A 16,029-nucleotide genomic window follows, 5' to 3' on the forward strand; every position below is an offset into this window, starting at 1 on the left:
AAAGAATAAAGACATTTCAAATGTCATATTTTATGTCTATATACAGTGTTGTAACGATGTGCAAATAGTTCAACTACAAAAGGGAAAATAAATAAATATGGGTTGTGTTTACAATGGTGTTTGTTCTTCACTGGTTGCCCTTTTCTTGTGGCATCAGGTCACAAATCGTGCTGCTGTGATGGCACACTGTGGTATTTCACCCAATAAATATGGGAGTTTATCCAAATTGGATTTGTTTTCAAGTTCTTTGTGGGTCTGTGTAATCTGAAGGAAATATGTGTCTCTAATATGGTCATACATTTGGCAGGAGGTTAGGAAGTGCAGCTCAGTTTGCACCTCATTTTGTGGGCAGTGTGCACATAGCCTGTCTTCTCTTGAGAGCCAGGTCTGCCTACGGCGGCCTTTCTCAATAGCAAGGCTATGCTCACTGAGTCTGTACATAGTCAAAGCTTTCCTTAAGTTTGGGTCAGTCACAGTGGTCAGGTATTTTGCCACTGTGAAATCTCTGTTTAGGGCCAAATAGCATTCTAGTTTGCTCAGTTTTATTTTGTTAATTATTTCCAATGTGTCAAGTAATTCTCTTTTTGTTTTCTCATGATTTGGTTGGATATAATTGTGTTGCTGTCCTGGGGCTCTGTGGGTTCTGTTTGTGTTTGTGAACAAAGCCCCAGGACCAGCTTGCTTAGGGGACTCTTCTCCAGGTTCATCTCTCTGTAGGTGATGGCTTTGTTACGGAAGGTTTGGGAATCGCTTCCTTTTAGTGGGTATCGGCCTAATTCTGCTCTGCATGCATTATTTGGTGTTTTATGTTGTACACAGAGGATATGTTTGCAGAATTCTGCATGCAGTCTCAATTTGGTGTTTTTTCCATTTTGTGAATTCTTGGTTGGTGAGTGGACCCCAGACCTCACAACCATAAAGGGCAATGGGTTCTATTACTGATTCAAGTATTTTTAGCCAGATCCTAGTTGGTATGTCGAATTTTATGTTCCTTTTGATGGCATAGAAGGCCCTTCTTGCCTTGTCTCTCAGATCGTTCACAGCTTTGTGGAAGTTACCTGTGGCGCTGATGTTTAGGCTGAGGTATGTATAGTTGTTTTGTGTGCTCTAAGGCAACGGTGTCTAGATGGAATTTGTATTTGTGGTCATGGCAACTGGACCTTTTTTGGATCTAGGTGCTGCTTTAGGCCCTCCTTGGTTGGTGACAGAAGAACCAGATCATCAGCAAACAGTAGACATTTGACTTCAGATTCTTGTAGGGTGAGGCCGGGTGCTGCAGACTGTTCTAGTGCCCTCGCCAATTCGTTGATACAGTGAGGGAAAATAGTATTTGATCCCCTACTGATTTTGTACGTTTGCCCACTGACAAAAAGAAATTATCAGTCTATAATTTTAATGGTAGGTTTATTTGAACAGTGTGAGACAGAATAACAACAAAAAAATGTCAAAAATTTTATACATTGATTTGCATTTTAATGAGGGAAATAAGTATTTGACCCCTCTGCAAAACATGACTTAGTACCTGGTGGCAAAACCCTTGTTGGCAATCACAGAGGTCAGACGTTTCTTGTAGTTGGCCACCAGGTTTGCACACATCTCAGGAGGGATTTTGTCCCACTCCTCTTTGCAGATCTTCTCCAAGTCATTAAGGTTTCGAGGCTGACGTTTGGCAACTCGAACCTTCAGCTCCACAGATTTTCTATGTGATTAAGGTCTGGAGACTGGCTAGGCCACTCCAGGACCTTAATGTGCTTCTTCTTGAACCACTCCTTTGTTGCCTTGGCCGTGTGTTTTGGGTCATTGTCATGCTGGAATAACCATCCACGACCCATTTTCAATGCCCTGGCTGAGGGAAGGTGGTTCTCACCCAAGATTTGACGGTACATGGCCCCGTCCATCGTCCCTTTGATGCGGTGAAGTTGTCCTGTCCCCTTTGCAGAAAAACACCCCCGAAGCATAACGTTTCCACCTCCATGTTTGACGGTGGGGATGGTGTTCTTGGGGTCATAGGCAGCATTCCTCCTCCTCCAAACACGGCGAGTTGAGTTGATGCCAAAGAGCTCGATTTTGGTCTCATCTGACCACAACACTTTCACCCAGTTCTCCTCAGATGTTCATTGGCAAACTTCAGACGGGCCTGTATATGTGCTTTCTTGAGCAGGGGGACCTTGCGGGCGCTGCAGGATTTCAGTCCTTCACGGCGTAGTGTGTTACCAATTGTTTTCTTGGTGACTAAGGTCCCAGCTGCCTTGAGATCATTGACAAGATCCTCCCATGTAGTTCTGGGCTGATTCCTCACCGTTCTCATGATCATTGCAACTCCACGAGGTGAGATCTTGCATGGAGCCCCAGGCCGAGGGAGATTGACAGTTATTTTGTGTTTCTTCCATTTGCGAATAATCACACCAACTGTTGTCACCTTCTCACCAAGCTGCTTGGCGATGGTCTTGTAGCCCATTCCAGCCTTGTGTAGGTCTACAATCTTGTCCCTGACATCCTTGGAGAGCTCTTTGGTCTTGGCCATGGTGGAGAGTTTGGAATCTGATTGATTGATTGCTTCTGTGGACGGGTATCTTTTATACAGGTAACAAACTGAGATTAGGAGCACTCCTTTAAGAGTGTGCTCCTAATCTCAGCTCGTCTACCTGTATAAAACACACCTGGGAGCCAGAAATCTTTCTGATTGAGAGGGGGTCAAATACTTATTTCCCTCATTAAAATGCAAATCAATTTATAACAATTTTGACATGCGTTTTTCTGGATTTTTTTGTTGTTATTCTGTCTCTCACTGTTCAAATAAACCTACCATTAAAATTATAGACTGATCATGTCTTTGTCAGTGGGCAAACTTACAAAATCAGCAGGAGATCAAATACTTTTTTCCCTCACTGTATATACAGTATGTTGAAGAGGGTGGAGCTTAAACTGCATCCCTGTCTCACCCCACGGCCCTGTGGAAAGAAATGTGTGTGTTTTTTGCCCATTTTAACCACACACTTGTTGTTTGTGTACATGGATTTTATAATGTTGTATGTTTTTCCCCCAACACTGCTTTCCATCAATTTGTATAGCAAACCGTCATGTCAAATTGAGTCAAAAGCTTTTTTGAAATCAACAAAGCATGTGAAGACTTTGGCTTTGTTTTGGTTTGTTTCTTTGTCAATTAGGGTGTGCAGGGTGAATACGTGGTCTGTCGCATGTTAATTTGGTAAAAAGCCTATTTGACATTTGCTCAGTACATTGTTTTCACTGAGGAAATGTACAAGTCTGCTGTTAATGATAATGCAGAGGATGTTTCCAAGGTTGCTGTATCCCACGGTAGTTATTGGGGTCAAATTTGTCCCCACTTTTGTGGATTGTGGTGATCAGTCCTTGGTTCCAAATATTGGGGAGGATGCCAGAGCTAAGGAATATGTTAAAGAGTTTAAGTATAGCCAATTGGAATTTGTGGTCTGTATATTTTATCATTTAAATTAGGATGCAATCAACACCACAGGTCTTTTTGGGTTGAAGGGTTTGTATATTGTCCTGTAGTTCATTCAATGTAATTGGAGAATCCAGTGGGTTCTGGTAGTCTTTAATAGTTGATTCTAAGATTTGCATTTCATCATGTATATGTTTTTGCTGTTTTTTCTTTGTTATAGGGCCAAAAAGATTGGAGAAGTGGTTTACCCATACATCTCCGTTTTGGATAGATAGCTCTTCGTGTTGTTGTTTGTTTAGTGTTATCCAATTTTCCCAGAAGTGGTTAGAGTCTATGGATTCTTAAATTATATTGAGCTGATTTCTGATGTGCTGTTCCTTCTTTTTCTGTGGTGTATTTCTTTATTGTTTTAGTGATTCACCATAGTGAAGGTGTAGACTCAGGTTTTTGGTTGGATTGGTTTTTCAATGTATTTCTTAGATTTGTGCATTCTTCATCAAACCATTTGTCATTGTTGTTAATTTTCTTAGGTTTTCCGCTTGAAATTGTTACATTTGATAGGGAAGCTGAGAGGTCAAATATACTGTAGGTTTTCTACTGCCAAATTTACACCTTCACTGTTACAGTGAAAACTTTTGTTCAGGGTTGTGGATTCGTTTCACACGGGGGGCCAGTATGAAAATGTATGCACTCACTAACTGTAAGACGCTCTGGATAAGAGCGTCTGCTAAATGACTAAAATGTAAATGTAAATGTAATAACATGTGAAGTGTTTTACTCAAGAACTCTGTAATCATTGTCGAGCCAAACAACCAATAGAAATCAGGATAGAATGTTTTTTTTCTTCAGAAAAGGACAAATGACTGCACACACTCCCTCTGGTCTCTCTGGCAGGCAGGAAGTGAGATTAGGCTTGATGACTAGGTAGAGACTGAACACACCCTCTGGTCTCTCTGGCAGGCAGGAAGTGAGATTAGGCTTGATGACTAGGTAGAGACTGAACACACCCTCTGGTCTCTCTGGCAGGCAGGAAGTGAGATTAGGCTTGATGACTAGGTAGAGACTGAACACACCCTCTGGTCTCTATGGCAGGCAGGAAGTGAGATTAGGCTTGATGACTAGGTAGAGACTGAACACACCCTCTGGTCTCTATGGCAGGCAGGAAGTGAGATTAGGCTTGATGACTAGGTAGAGACTGAACACACCCTCTGGTCTCTATGGCAGGCAGGAAGTGAGATTAGGCTTGATGACTAGGTAGAGACTGAACACACCCTCTGGTCTCTCTGGCAGGCAGGAAGTGAGATTAGGCTTGATGACCAGGTAGAGACTGAACACACCCTCTGGTCTCTCTGGCAGGCAGGAAGTGAGATTAGGCTTGATGACTAGGTAGAGACTGAACACACCCTCTGGTCTCTGGCAGGCAGGAAGTGAGATTAGGCTTGATGACCAGGTAGAGACTGAACACACCCTCTGGTCTCTCTGGCAGGCAGGAAGTGAGATTAGGCTTGATGACCAGGTAGAGACTGAACACACCCTCTGGTCTCTCTGGCAGGCAGGAAGTGAGATTAGGCTTGATGACCAGGTAGAGACTGAATGGCCATGTAACAACACAGGGAGGGTTAGTCAGTGTGCGTGTGTGTGCATTGAGTGCTGTGTGATGGATCGATAATGAGACATTTCCATGATGTCTCTCCTCTCCTATCAGGGCATGAGGTCTGATACCAACAGGCTCAGACACAGTTTCTATCTACAAGCCACCAGACTGCTGAACATTTGACCTGGACTGACCACCTGCTCGGATTCTCCGCATCTTAGCACACACGTACTCACTCACACAGACCCACACACATATAATAATAATATGCCATTTAGCAGACGCTTTTATCCAAAGTGACTTACAGTCATGTGTGCATACATTTTTACGTATGGGTGGTCCCGGGGATCGAACCCACTACCCTGGCATTACAAGCGCCGTGCTCTACCAACTGAGCTACAGAGGACCACATATACACTCAAGCTACACACACACACACACACAATTGCTGCTACCAGTCTGCTAAATACTGCACAATTTAATACTTGCCCCCCAATCCCCCCTTCCCCAAAACACGTGTAAATATTGGACTATAGATTGTTATATATATGTATTATACTGTATTATACTGATGCTAAAATGTTTCTTCTATTCTACTGAGACATTTACTTTATGTTCCTATTCTTATATTTTATTATTTCTTATTGTTGTTGAATTGTCCAGAAGGAACCTGCCAATAGCATTTCGTTGGACGGTGTATACCACGTGTACCCTGTACAGACGACAAACTTGAAACTCTCCTCTCCTCCCCTCTACTCCAGTCAGTAGGGTCCTGTAGCAGTCTGGGCCAGGTCTGGCAGTATTCACCAGGTTGGATACAGAATCGCTCTCTCGCTTGCTCTCGCGTGTGTCTCTCTCTCTCTCTCTGTCAACACTAAGTGGGTGGACGTGGACAGACACAGGGAGCATGACTTCTCCTGGACCACACAGTCAATATTTACACACCCTGGAGGGAGGAGAGGAGGAAGAGAGAGAGAGAGAGAGAGAGGGCCTTGTGGCAGGGCACATGTCTACCAGATGTTGAACAGGAGTGTAGGGGAGGGACTGAGCGGAAGAGAAGTTCTGGTCCTTAGTCATATTCAGGACCCATAGTTTACTGGTTAGCTCACCTAGTCAGGTAAAACCTCTGATATCCTGGTTATTGGACACCCAGGTGTTGATATGGTATTTTCTTGTCCTCTCAAGGTGTCGTCTGAGTCAGAGCTGTGTGACGGCCAGGGGCGGGGCTTATGTACAGAGGTGAGGAGTAGGAGTGGCAGCCTCACCCGGAGCCTGTCTTCCAGACCGTCCCAGACCCAGACCCCCAGGGCCCCCAGTGCCAGGCCCTCCTCTGCCCAGCAGACACGCACTCAGCCTCAGCCCCAGCCTCAGCCCCAGACACAGACACAGACCCAGCCTCAGCCCCAGCCCCAGACCCATGCCCAGAGAGAAGGCGTGGTGCCTGCTGCTCTGGCCAGCACTCTGGAACACATAGTGGCTCAACTAGATGTTCTCACACAGGTAACAGCACTCTGGAACACATAGTGGCTCAACTAGATGTTCTCACACAGGTAACAGCACTCTGGAACACATAGTGGCTCAACTAGATGTTCTCACACAGGTAACAGCACTCTGGAACACATAGTGGGTCAACTAGATGTTCTCACACAGGTAACAGCAATCAGGAACACATAGTGGCTCAACTAGATGTTCTCACACAGGTAACAGCACTCTGGAACACATAGTGGCTCAACTAGATGTTCTCACACAGGTAACAGCACTCTGGAACACATAGTGGCTCAACTAGATGTTCTCACACAGGTAACAGCACTCTGGAACACATAGTGGCTCAACTAGATGTTCTCACACAGGTAACAGCACTCTGGAACACATAGTGGCTCAACTAGATGTTCTCACACAGGTAACAGCACTCTGGAACACATAGTGGCTCAACTAGATGTTCTCACACAGGTAACAGCACTCAGGAACACATAGTGGCTCAACTAGATGTTCTCACACAGGTAACAGCACTCTGGAACACATAGTGGCTCAACTAGATGTTCTCACACAGGTAACAGCAATCAGGAACACCTAGTGGCTCAACTAGATGTTCTCACACAGGTAACAGCACTCTGGAACACATAGTGGCTCAACTAGATGTTCTCACACAGGTAACAGCACTCTGGAACACATAGTGGCTCAACTAGATGTTCTCACACAGGTAACAGCACTCTGGAACACATAGTGGCTCAACTAGATGTTCTCACACAGGTAACAGCACTCTGGAACACATAGTGGCTCAACTAGATGTTCTCACACAGGTAACAGCACTCTGGAACACATAGTGGCTCAACTAGATGTTCTCACACAGGTAACAGCAATCAGGAACACATAGTGGCTCAACTAGATGTTCTCACACAGGTAACAGCACTCTGGAACACATAGTGGCTCAACTAGATGTTCTCACACAGGTAACAGCACTCTGGAACACATAGTGGCTCAACTAGATGTTCTCACACAGGTAACAGCACTCTGGAACACATAGTGGCTCAACTAGATGTTCTCACACAGGTAACAGCACTCTGGAACACATAGTGGCTCAACTAGATGTTCTCACACAGGTAACAGCACTCTGGAACACATAGTGGCTCAACTAGATGTTCTCACACAGGTAACAGCACTCTGGAACACATAGTGGCTCAACTAGATGTTCTCACACAGGTAACAGCACTCTGGAACACATAGTGGCTCAACTAGATGTTCTCACACAGGTAACAGCACTCTGGAACACATAGTGGCTCAACTAGATGTTCTCACACAGGTAACAGCACTCAGGAACACATAGTGGCTCAACTAGATGTTCTCACACAGGTAACAGCACTCTGGAACACATAGTGGCTCAACTAGATGTTCTCACACAGGTAACAGCACTCTGGAACACATAGTGGCTCAACTAGATGTTCTCACACAGGTAACAGCACTCTGGAACACATAGTGGCTCAACTAGATGTTCTCACACAGGTAACAGCACTCTGGAACACATAGTGGCTCAACTAGATGTTCTCACACAGGTAACAGCACTCTGGAACACATAGTGGCTCAACTAGATGTTCTCACACAGGTAACAGCACTCTGGAACACATAGTGGCTCAACTAGATGTTCTCACACAGGTAACAGCACTCTGGAACACATAGTGGCTCAACTAGATGTTCTCACACAGGTAACAGCACTCTGGAACACATAGTGGCTCAACTAGATGTTCTCACACAGGTAACAGCACTCTGGAACACATAGTGGCTCAACTAGATGTTCTCACACAGGTAACAGCACTCTGGAACACATAGTGGCTCAACTAGATGTTCTCACACAGGTAACAGCACTCTGGAACACATAGTGGCTCAACTAGATGTTCTCACACAGGTAACAGCAATCAGGAACACATAGTGGCTCAACTAGATGTTCTCACACAGGTAACAGCAATCAGGAACACATAGTGGCTCAACTAGATGTTCTCACACAGGTAACAGCAATCAGGAACACATAGTGGCTCAACTAGATGTTCTCACACAGGTAACAGCACTCTGGAACACATCTCTCTGTTTATTATTGTAGTGTTATTGACGCTAAAGCAATGTGCGCCGTCTTTCTCTCTCTGTCCCTCTATCTCTCTGTCGCTCTCTTTCCCCCCCTCCCTCTCTCTGTCCCTCTATCTCTCTGTCGCTCTCTTTCCCCCCCTCCCTCTCTTTCCCCCCCTCCCTCTCTCCCCCTCCCTCTCTCCCCTCCCTCTTTCCCCCCCTCCCTCCTCTCTCCCTCCCTCTTTCCCCCTCCCTCTCTCTTTCCCCCTCCCTCTCTCTGTCGCTCTCCCTCCCCCCTCGTCCCTCTCCCCCCTCCCTCTCTCCTCTCTTTCCCCCCTCCCCCTCTCCCTCCCTCCCCCTCCTCTCCCTCCTTCCTTCACTATGACCTCTGTGATTCTCCTCGCTCATTTTTATTTTATTTTATTTTTTACAAGAAAAGTATCATTATCCATTGGGTAATTTGTCAATTTCAATGATTAGTAATATTTTGAGCTAGTCTGTCCATTTTAGATATGTACATTTTATATCTGATTTAATAATGAACAGATTGCATTTTGCACCCCCTTCCCCCTGTCGCCTCAAGATGAAAGGTTTTGTTTCGTTTCCCTCCCAATCGCCACTGTTTTGGTTCAGTTCGGTTACAAAGCATTAGTTGCACCACTGGTGTTTAAAATGAAAAGACACCTACAAAAGAAAATAGTTTATCTATTTTGTTGTGCTGTTGCATTTTGTATTGTCGTTTCATGTCCGATGCACTCAGGTGTTGTTACTTATCATTTGAGAGGCGTGCACCACGAGCGAATGTTTTCATTTCCCTTTGCCTGTAAGAACCATGATGAGCACAGGCACGTCTGATTAGGCCTCGCTGTATCGCAGCCTCTGGGAGAATCCCAATTGCTCATGTCCTCGCTCCTTGCCTACTTCTCAAAACCCGGTGGAGGAAAAGGTCAGAGGGGAATCCCTCTGGCTTTCTCATCCAGCGGGTTCTGAGAAGGAGAGGGGACGTGAGGAGTATGCAATTGAGATTCTGCCTCTTGAGTAGCCTTCCAAAGCCTACCAAAGGTTGCACCTTTGCAGAAAACTGCCATGTCTGGTAGCTCGCGGGCTGTCAATGACATCGTTAAAAGGTTTTCATTCAGTTACAAAAGTAACAGTCCTGGCTGAGCCACGTATGAGAGCACACCGTGGCCGCTTTTCACGGTTACAATGTAGCCAAGCTGGGTCTGTATGCGCTTACAAAACAAACCCGAGCAAGACGTCATCACATGCTCTAGGCTAGCTGAGAGTTCTTCAGCCACCGGCCTCTTCTAGTTACAACAGGCACGTAGGCTGCTGTATTAGAAAATAACAATTTACAAGTCAGCTATGAACGTAACAGCAGTCAAATAAAATTCAAATTTACGTAGCTAGACAACAATACACTGTTGGGCAACAATAGTGACGTTATCTGCTTGATCTCAGTCTTGCAGTGCAAAAACTTCTCTGGAAAAGTCGACCATTAGCAACTAGCTAGCCTATGTTGAATTATAAAATAAATTAGCCATCAAAAGGCTGCAATTGTAAACAAAACATCCAAGAGGAAAACATTAGCCAGCTAACAACTCCAGCAAAGTTTACAAGTAAGTACACAAACATTTGTTTTTACCGTAGTAGGCGACCCGATCGGTTTTCACATTTAGCAATGCTTGAATATATCAACAGCGGTTTGCTAGCCAGCTAAATTAGCTCGCTAGCTTGCTGTGTAACTGCTATACTGTAGTTTCACGTACCAGTAGACAGCTAGCTCTCGTGATTATCATTGGCACTGTCCACAGCAGCGTGATCCTGGGACTAGTCGTGAGTCAGGAATCCCTGCCTTGCTGAATGAAAATTGTCCACAATTCCAGTTTTATTCAGAAAATCAAGCTAGCAACATCCGAGCAACTTTGTTACAGACACGCAGGTGTTTTCAAACATCCTCATCGGCTGACAGACAGACGGACTTCTTCTTCTGGGGGTTTTATGGCGGACTACATCCCAAAAAAGGTGTAGACCGACGGACTGACAGCCAGGAGCCAAGATATGAACCGTTACCACACGCATTTGTTACCTGAATTACACTTTTATTCTATATCACTCAACTGTAATTTATAATGAGTCTTGTTTTAAGAAAGGCGTCAGGTAGCTTAGTGGTTAAGAGCGTTGTGCCAGTAACCAAAAGCTCGCTGGTTCGAATCCCCGAGCCGACTAGGTGAAACATCTGTCGATGTGCCCTTGAGCAAGGCACTTAACCCTAATTGCTCCTGTAAGTCGCTCTGGATAAGAGCCTCTGCTAAATGACTAAAATGTAAAATGAAATGTTTATAGTGGGGGGGGGATATAGAGAGGTCTATTTGTGTTGTTGGTGTGTTACTGTATGTAGTGGATGGATCAGATACAACATGCATGAAAAAAATGATCAATAGGCCTATGCGTCACAATTACCTGGAGAAATCTGACCTGCAATTTTTAAACAAAGCTGCTGTACTTATAACTCATAAAAACATATTTTGTATCACTTTGAAGTGACCCAAATGGCAAATTAAAGCTTTCATTTATCCATTTCGAGATATATTAAACAATAAAATAAAATGTGATATTTTATTTGGGGACTTACTGAGTCTGGCTTTTTAATGACTCAATAATTGGAGAAAAAAACGGCCGAAAGTAACAGCAGTGATCCACTCTACGGATAACCACGCTAGCTTCGCCATCATGTCGGTGCTGACACGCAAGCTAGCAAGCAGGCTAGGTAGTGCTAGCTTCGCCATCATGTCAGTGCTGACACGCAAGCTAGCAAGCAGGCTAGGTAGTGCTAGCTTCGCCATCATGTCAGTGCTGACACGCAAGCTAGCAAGCAGGCTATGTAGTGCTAGCTTCGCCATCATGTCGGTGCTGACACGCAAGCTAGCAAGCAGGCTAGGTAGTGCTAGCTTCGCCATCATGTCGGTGCTGACACGCAAGCTAGCAAGCAGGCTAGGTAGTGCTAGCTTCGCCATCATGTCGGTGCTGACACGCAAGCTAGCAAGCAGGCTAGGTAGTGCTAGCTTCGCCATCATGTCAGTGCTGACACGCAAGCTAGCAAGCAGGCTATGTAGTGCTAGCTTCGCCATCATGTCGGTGCTGACACGCAAGCTAGCAAGCAGGCTAGGTAGTGCTAGCTTCGCCATCATGTCGGTGCTGACACGCAAGCTAGCAAGCAGGCTAGGTAGTGCTAGCTTCGCCATCATGTCAGTGCTGACACGCAAGCTAGCAAGCAGGCTATGTAGTGCTAGCTTTGCCATCATGTCGGTGCTGACACGCAAGCTAGCAAGCAGGCTAGGTAGTGCTAGCTTCGCCATCATGTCGGTGCTGACACGCAAGCTAGCAAGCAGGCTAGGTAGTGCTAGCTTCGCCATCATGTCGGTGCTGACACGCAAGCTAGCAAGCAGGCTAGGTAGTGCTAGCTTCGCCATCATGTCAGTGCTGACACGCAAGCTAGCAAGCAGGCTAGGTAGTGCTAGCTTCGCCATCATGTCAGTGCTGACACGCAAGCTAGCAAGCAGGCTAGGTAGTGCTAGCTTCGCCATCATGTCAGTGCTGACACGCAAGCTAGCAAGCAGGCTAGGTAGTGCTAGCTTCGCCATCATGTCAGTGCTGACACGCAAGCTAGCAAGCAGGCTAGGTAGTGCTAGCTTCGCCATCATGTCGGTGCTGACACGCAAGCTAGCAAGCAGGCTAGGTAGTGCTAGCTTCGCCATCATGTCGGTGCTGACACGCAAGCTAGCAAGCAGGCTAGGTAGTGCTAGGTATCAACAGCCAGTACGCAAACAAAAATTCAGCTTTCTCCAATTTTGGTCCCACCCTGTTCACGCTCCTTCGTCCATCGCCCAACAGTCCCCTCGTCCACTTCGCTTCTCTTCATTGAAAATGATTGGGGCTCCATTGTTTCATCATCCCGAAAGTGCTAGATGGATTTCTGCCGTAAGGTTGGGAATGTCAATAATCAAACTAGCGAGGGCATCACAAGTCAGTCATAACGTTGCTAATAGGATAACATATCTAGCTATTTATGTATCTATTTATTTAGCAAGCTATAAACACGGAGCCTAGCTAGATAGTTTGGTATTTGGTATTTTATTAGGATCCCCATTAGCTGTTGCAAAAGCAGCAGCTGCTCTTCCTGGGGTCCACACAAGACATGAAACATGACATAATACAGAACATTAATAGACAAAAACAGCTCAAGGACAGAACTACATACATTTTTTAAATACTAAAGGCCATGTAGCCTACATATCAATACATACACACAAACTATGTAGGTCAAATAGGGGAGAGTCGTTGTGAGGTGTTGCTTTATCTGTTTTTTGAAACCAGGTTTGCTGTTCACTTGAGCAATATGAGATGGAACGGAGTTCCATGCAATAATGGCTCTATATAATACTGTACGCTTTCTTGAATTTGTTCTGGTTTTGGGGACTGTGAAAAGACCCCTGGTGGCATGTCTGGTGGGGTAAGTGTGTGTGTCAGAGCTGTATGTAAGTTGACTATGCTTACAATTTGGGATTTTCAACACATTAATGTTTGTTATAAAAAGAAGTGATGCAGTCAGTCTCTCCTCAACTCTTAACCAAGAGAGACTGGCATGCATAGTATTTATATCAGCCCTCTGTTTACAATGAAGAGCAAGATGTGCCACTCTGTTCTGGGACAGCTGCAGCTTAACTAGGTCTTTCCTTGCAGCACTCAACCACACGACTGGACAATAATCAAGATAAGACAAAACTGGGTGATTTTGAAAAGTCATAATCAATCGATCAATAATATAATAACGATACCCCCGGACAGGGCCAACCAGGCAGGATATAACCCCACCCACTTTGCCAAAGCACAGCCCCCACACCACCAGAGGGATATCAACAGACCACAAACCTACTACCCTGAGACAAGGCTGAGTATAGCCCACGAAGATCTCCTCCACTGCACAAGCCCGAGGGGGTGACAAACCGGACAGGAAGATCACGTCAGTGACTCAACCCACTCAAGTGATGCACCCCTCCTGGGGACGGCATGGAAAGCACCAGTAAGCCAGTGACTCAGCCCCCGTAATAGGGTCAGAGGCAGAGAATCCCAGTGGAGAGAGGGGAGCCGGCCAGGCAGAGACAGCAAGGGCGGTTTGTCGCTCCAGTGCCTTTCCATTCACCTTCACACCCCTGGGCCAGACTACACTCAATCATAGGACCTACTGAAGAGATGAGTCTTTAGTAAAGACTTAAATGTCGAGACCGAGTCTGCGTCTCTCACATGGATATGCAGACCATTCCATAAAAATGTAGCTCTATAGGAGAAATCCCTGCCTCCAGCTGTTTGCTTAGAAATTCTAGGGACAATAAGGAGGCCTGTGTCTTGTGACCATAGCGTACGTGTAGGTATGTACGGCAGGACAAAATCGGAGAGATAGGTAGGAGCAAGCCCATGTACTGCTTTGTAGGTTAGCAGTAAAACCTTGAAATCAGCCTTAACAGGAAGCCAGTGTAGAGAGGCTAGCACAGGAGTAATGTGATCAAATTTTTTGGTTCTTGTCAAGATTCTAGCAGCCGTGTTTAGCACGAACTGAAGTTTATTTAGTACTTTATCCAGGTAGCCAGAGAGTAGAGCATTGCAGTAGTCTAATCTAGAAGTGACAAAAGCATGGATCAGCTTTTCTACATCATTTTTGGACAAAATGTTTCTGATTTTTGCAATGTTATGAAGATGGAAAAAAGCTTCCCTTTAAATATTATTGATATGTTCGTCAAAAGAGAGATCAGGGTCCAGAGTAACATCGAGGTCCTTCACAGTTTTTTTTTGAGACGTCTGTACAACCATCAAGATTAATTGTCAGATCCAACAGAAGATCTCTTTGTTTCTTGGGACCTAGAACTAGCATCTCTGTTTTGTCCGAGTTTAAATGTAAAACATTTGCCAACATCCACTTCTTTATGTCTGAAACACAGGCTTCCAGGGAAGGCAATTTTGGGGCTTCACCATGTTTCATCGAAATGTAGAGCTGTGTGTCGTCCGCATAGCAGTGAAAGTTAACATTGTGTTTCCGAATGACATCACCAAGATGTAAACTATATAGTGAAACAACAGTGGTCCTAAAACGGAACCTTGAGGAACACCGAAACGTACAATTGATTTGTCAGAGGACAAACCATCCACAGAGACGAACTGATATCTTTCTGACAGATAAGATCTAAACCAGGCAAGAACTTGTCCGTGTAGACCAATTAAGGTTTACAATCTCTCCAAAAGTATATGGTGATCGATCGTGTCAAAAGCAGCACTAAGGTCTAGGAGCACGAGGACAGATGCAGGACCCTTAGTCTGACGCCATTAAAAGGTAATTCACGAGTGCAGTCTCAGTGCTATGATGGGGTCTAAACCCAGACTGAAGTGTTTCGTATGCATTTTTTGTCTTCAGGAAGGCAGTGAGTTGCTGCACAACAGCTTTTTCTAAAATCTTTGAGAGGAATGAGAGATTTGTTTTTTAAACATTTTCTGGGTCAAGGTTTGGCTTTTTCAAGAGAGGCTTTATTGCTGCCACTTTTAGTGAGTTTGGTACACATCCAGTGGATAGGGAGCCATTTATTATGTTCAACATAGGAGGGCCAAGCTCAGGAAGTAGCTCTTTCAGTAGTTTAGTTGGAATAGGGTCCAGTATGCAGCTTTATGGTTTAGAGGCCATCACTATTTTCATGAATGTCTCAAGAGATATAGGATAAAAAACTTGAGTGTCTCCATTGATCCTAGGTCCTGGCAGTTCTGTGCAGACTCAGGACAGCTGAGCTTTGGAGAAATACGCAGATTCAAAGAGGAGTCCGTAATTTGCTTTCTAATAATCATGATATTTTTGTTGAAGAAGTTCATGAATTCATCACTGCTGAAGTGAAAGGCATCCTCTCTTGGGGAATGCTGCTTTTTAGTTAGCTTTGTGACCGTATCAAATAGAAACTTTGGATTGTTCTTATTCTCCTCAATTAGGATGATCGAGCAGCAGTGAGGGCTCTTCGATATTGCTCTGTACTTTCTTTCCAAGCTAGTAGGAAGACTTCCAGTTTGGTGGAGCGCCATTTCTGTTACAATTTTCTGGAGGCTTGCTTCAGGGCTCTGGTATTTTCTGTAGACCAGGGAGCTAGTTTCTTGTGACAAATGTTTTTTGTTTTTAGGGGTGCGACTGCATCTAGGGTATTACGCAAGGTTACATTTAGATCCTCAGGTCGTTAACTGATTTTTGTACTCCGACATCCTTGAGTAGGTGGAGGGAGTCTGGAAGGGCCTCTAGGAATCTTTGGGTTGTCCAAAAATTTATAGCACAGCTTTTGATGATCCTTGGTTGGGGTCTGAGCAGATTATTTGTTGCGATTGCAAAGTAATAAGATGGCCGTCCGATAGTCCAGGATTATGAGGAAAA

General features: G+C 44.9%; 1 protein-coding gene across 1 annotated transcript in view; it reads left to right on the top strand.

Annotated features, from left to right (window-relative positions):
* poc1a (POC1 centriolar protein A) overlaps positions 1-16,029 on the top strand; it is a 112,700-nt gene that overhangs the window by 49,668 nt on the left and 47,003 nt on the right. The window contains exon 10 of the mRNA XM_045223714.1: positions 6,204-6,518. Within this exon, the coding sequence (XP_045079649.1) occupies positions 6,204-6,518 (315 nt within the window). The remainder of the gene's footprint in view (positions 1-6,203; positions 6,519-16,029) is intronic.

The sequence above is a fragment of the Coregonus clupeaformis genome, chromosome 12, assembly GCF_020615455.1.
Source record: "Coregonus clupeaformis isolate EN_2021a chromosome 12, ASM2061545v1, whole genome shotgun sequence".
Taxonomy (NCBI): domain Eukaryota; kingdom Metazoa; phylum Chordata; class Actinopteri; order Salmoniformes; family Salmonidae; genus Coregonus; species Coregonus clupeaformis.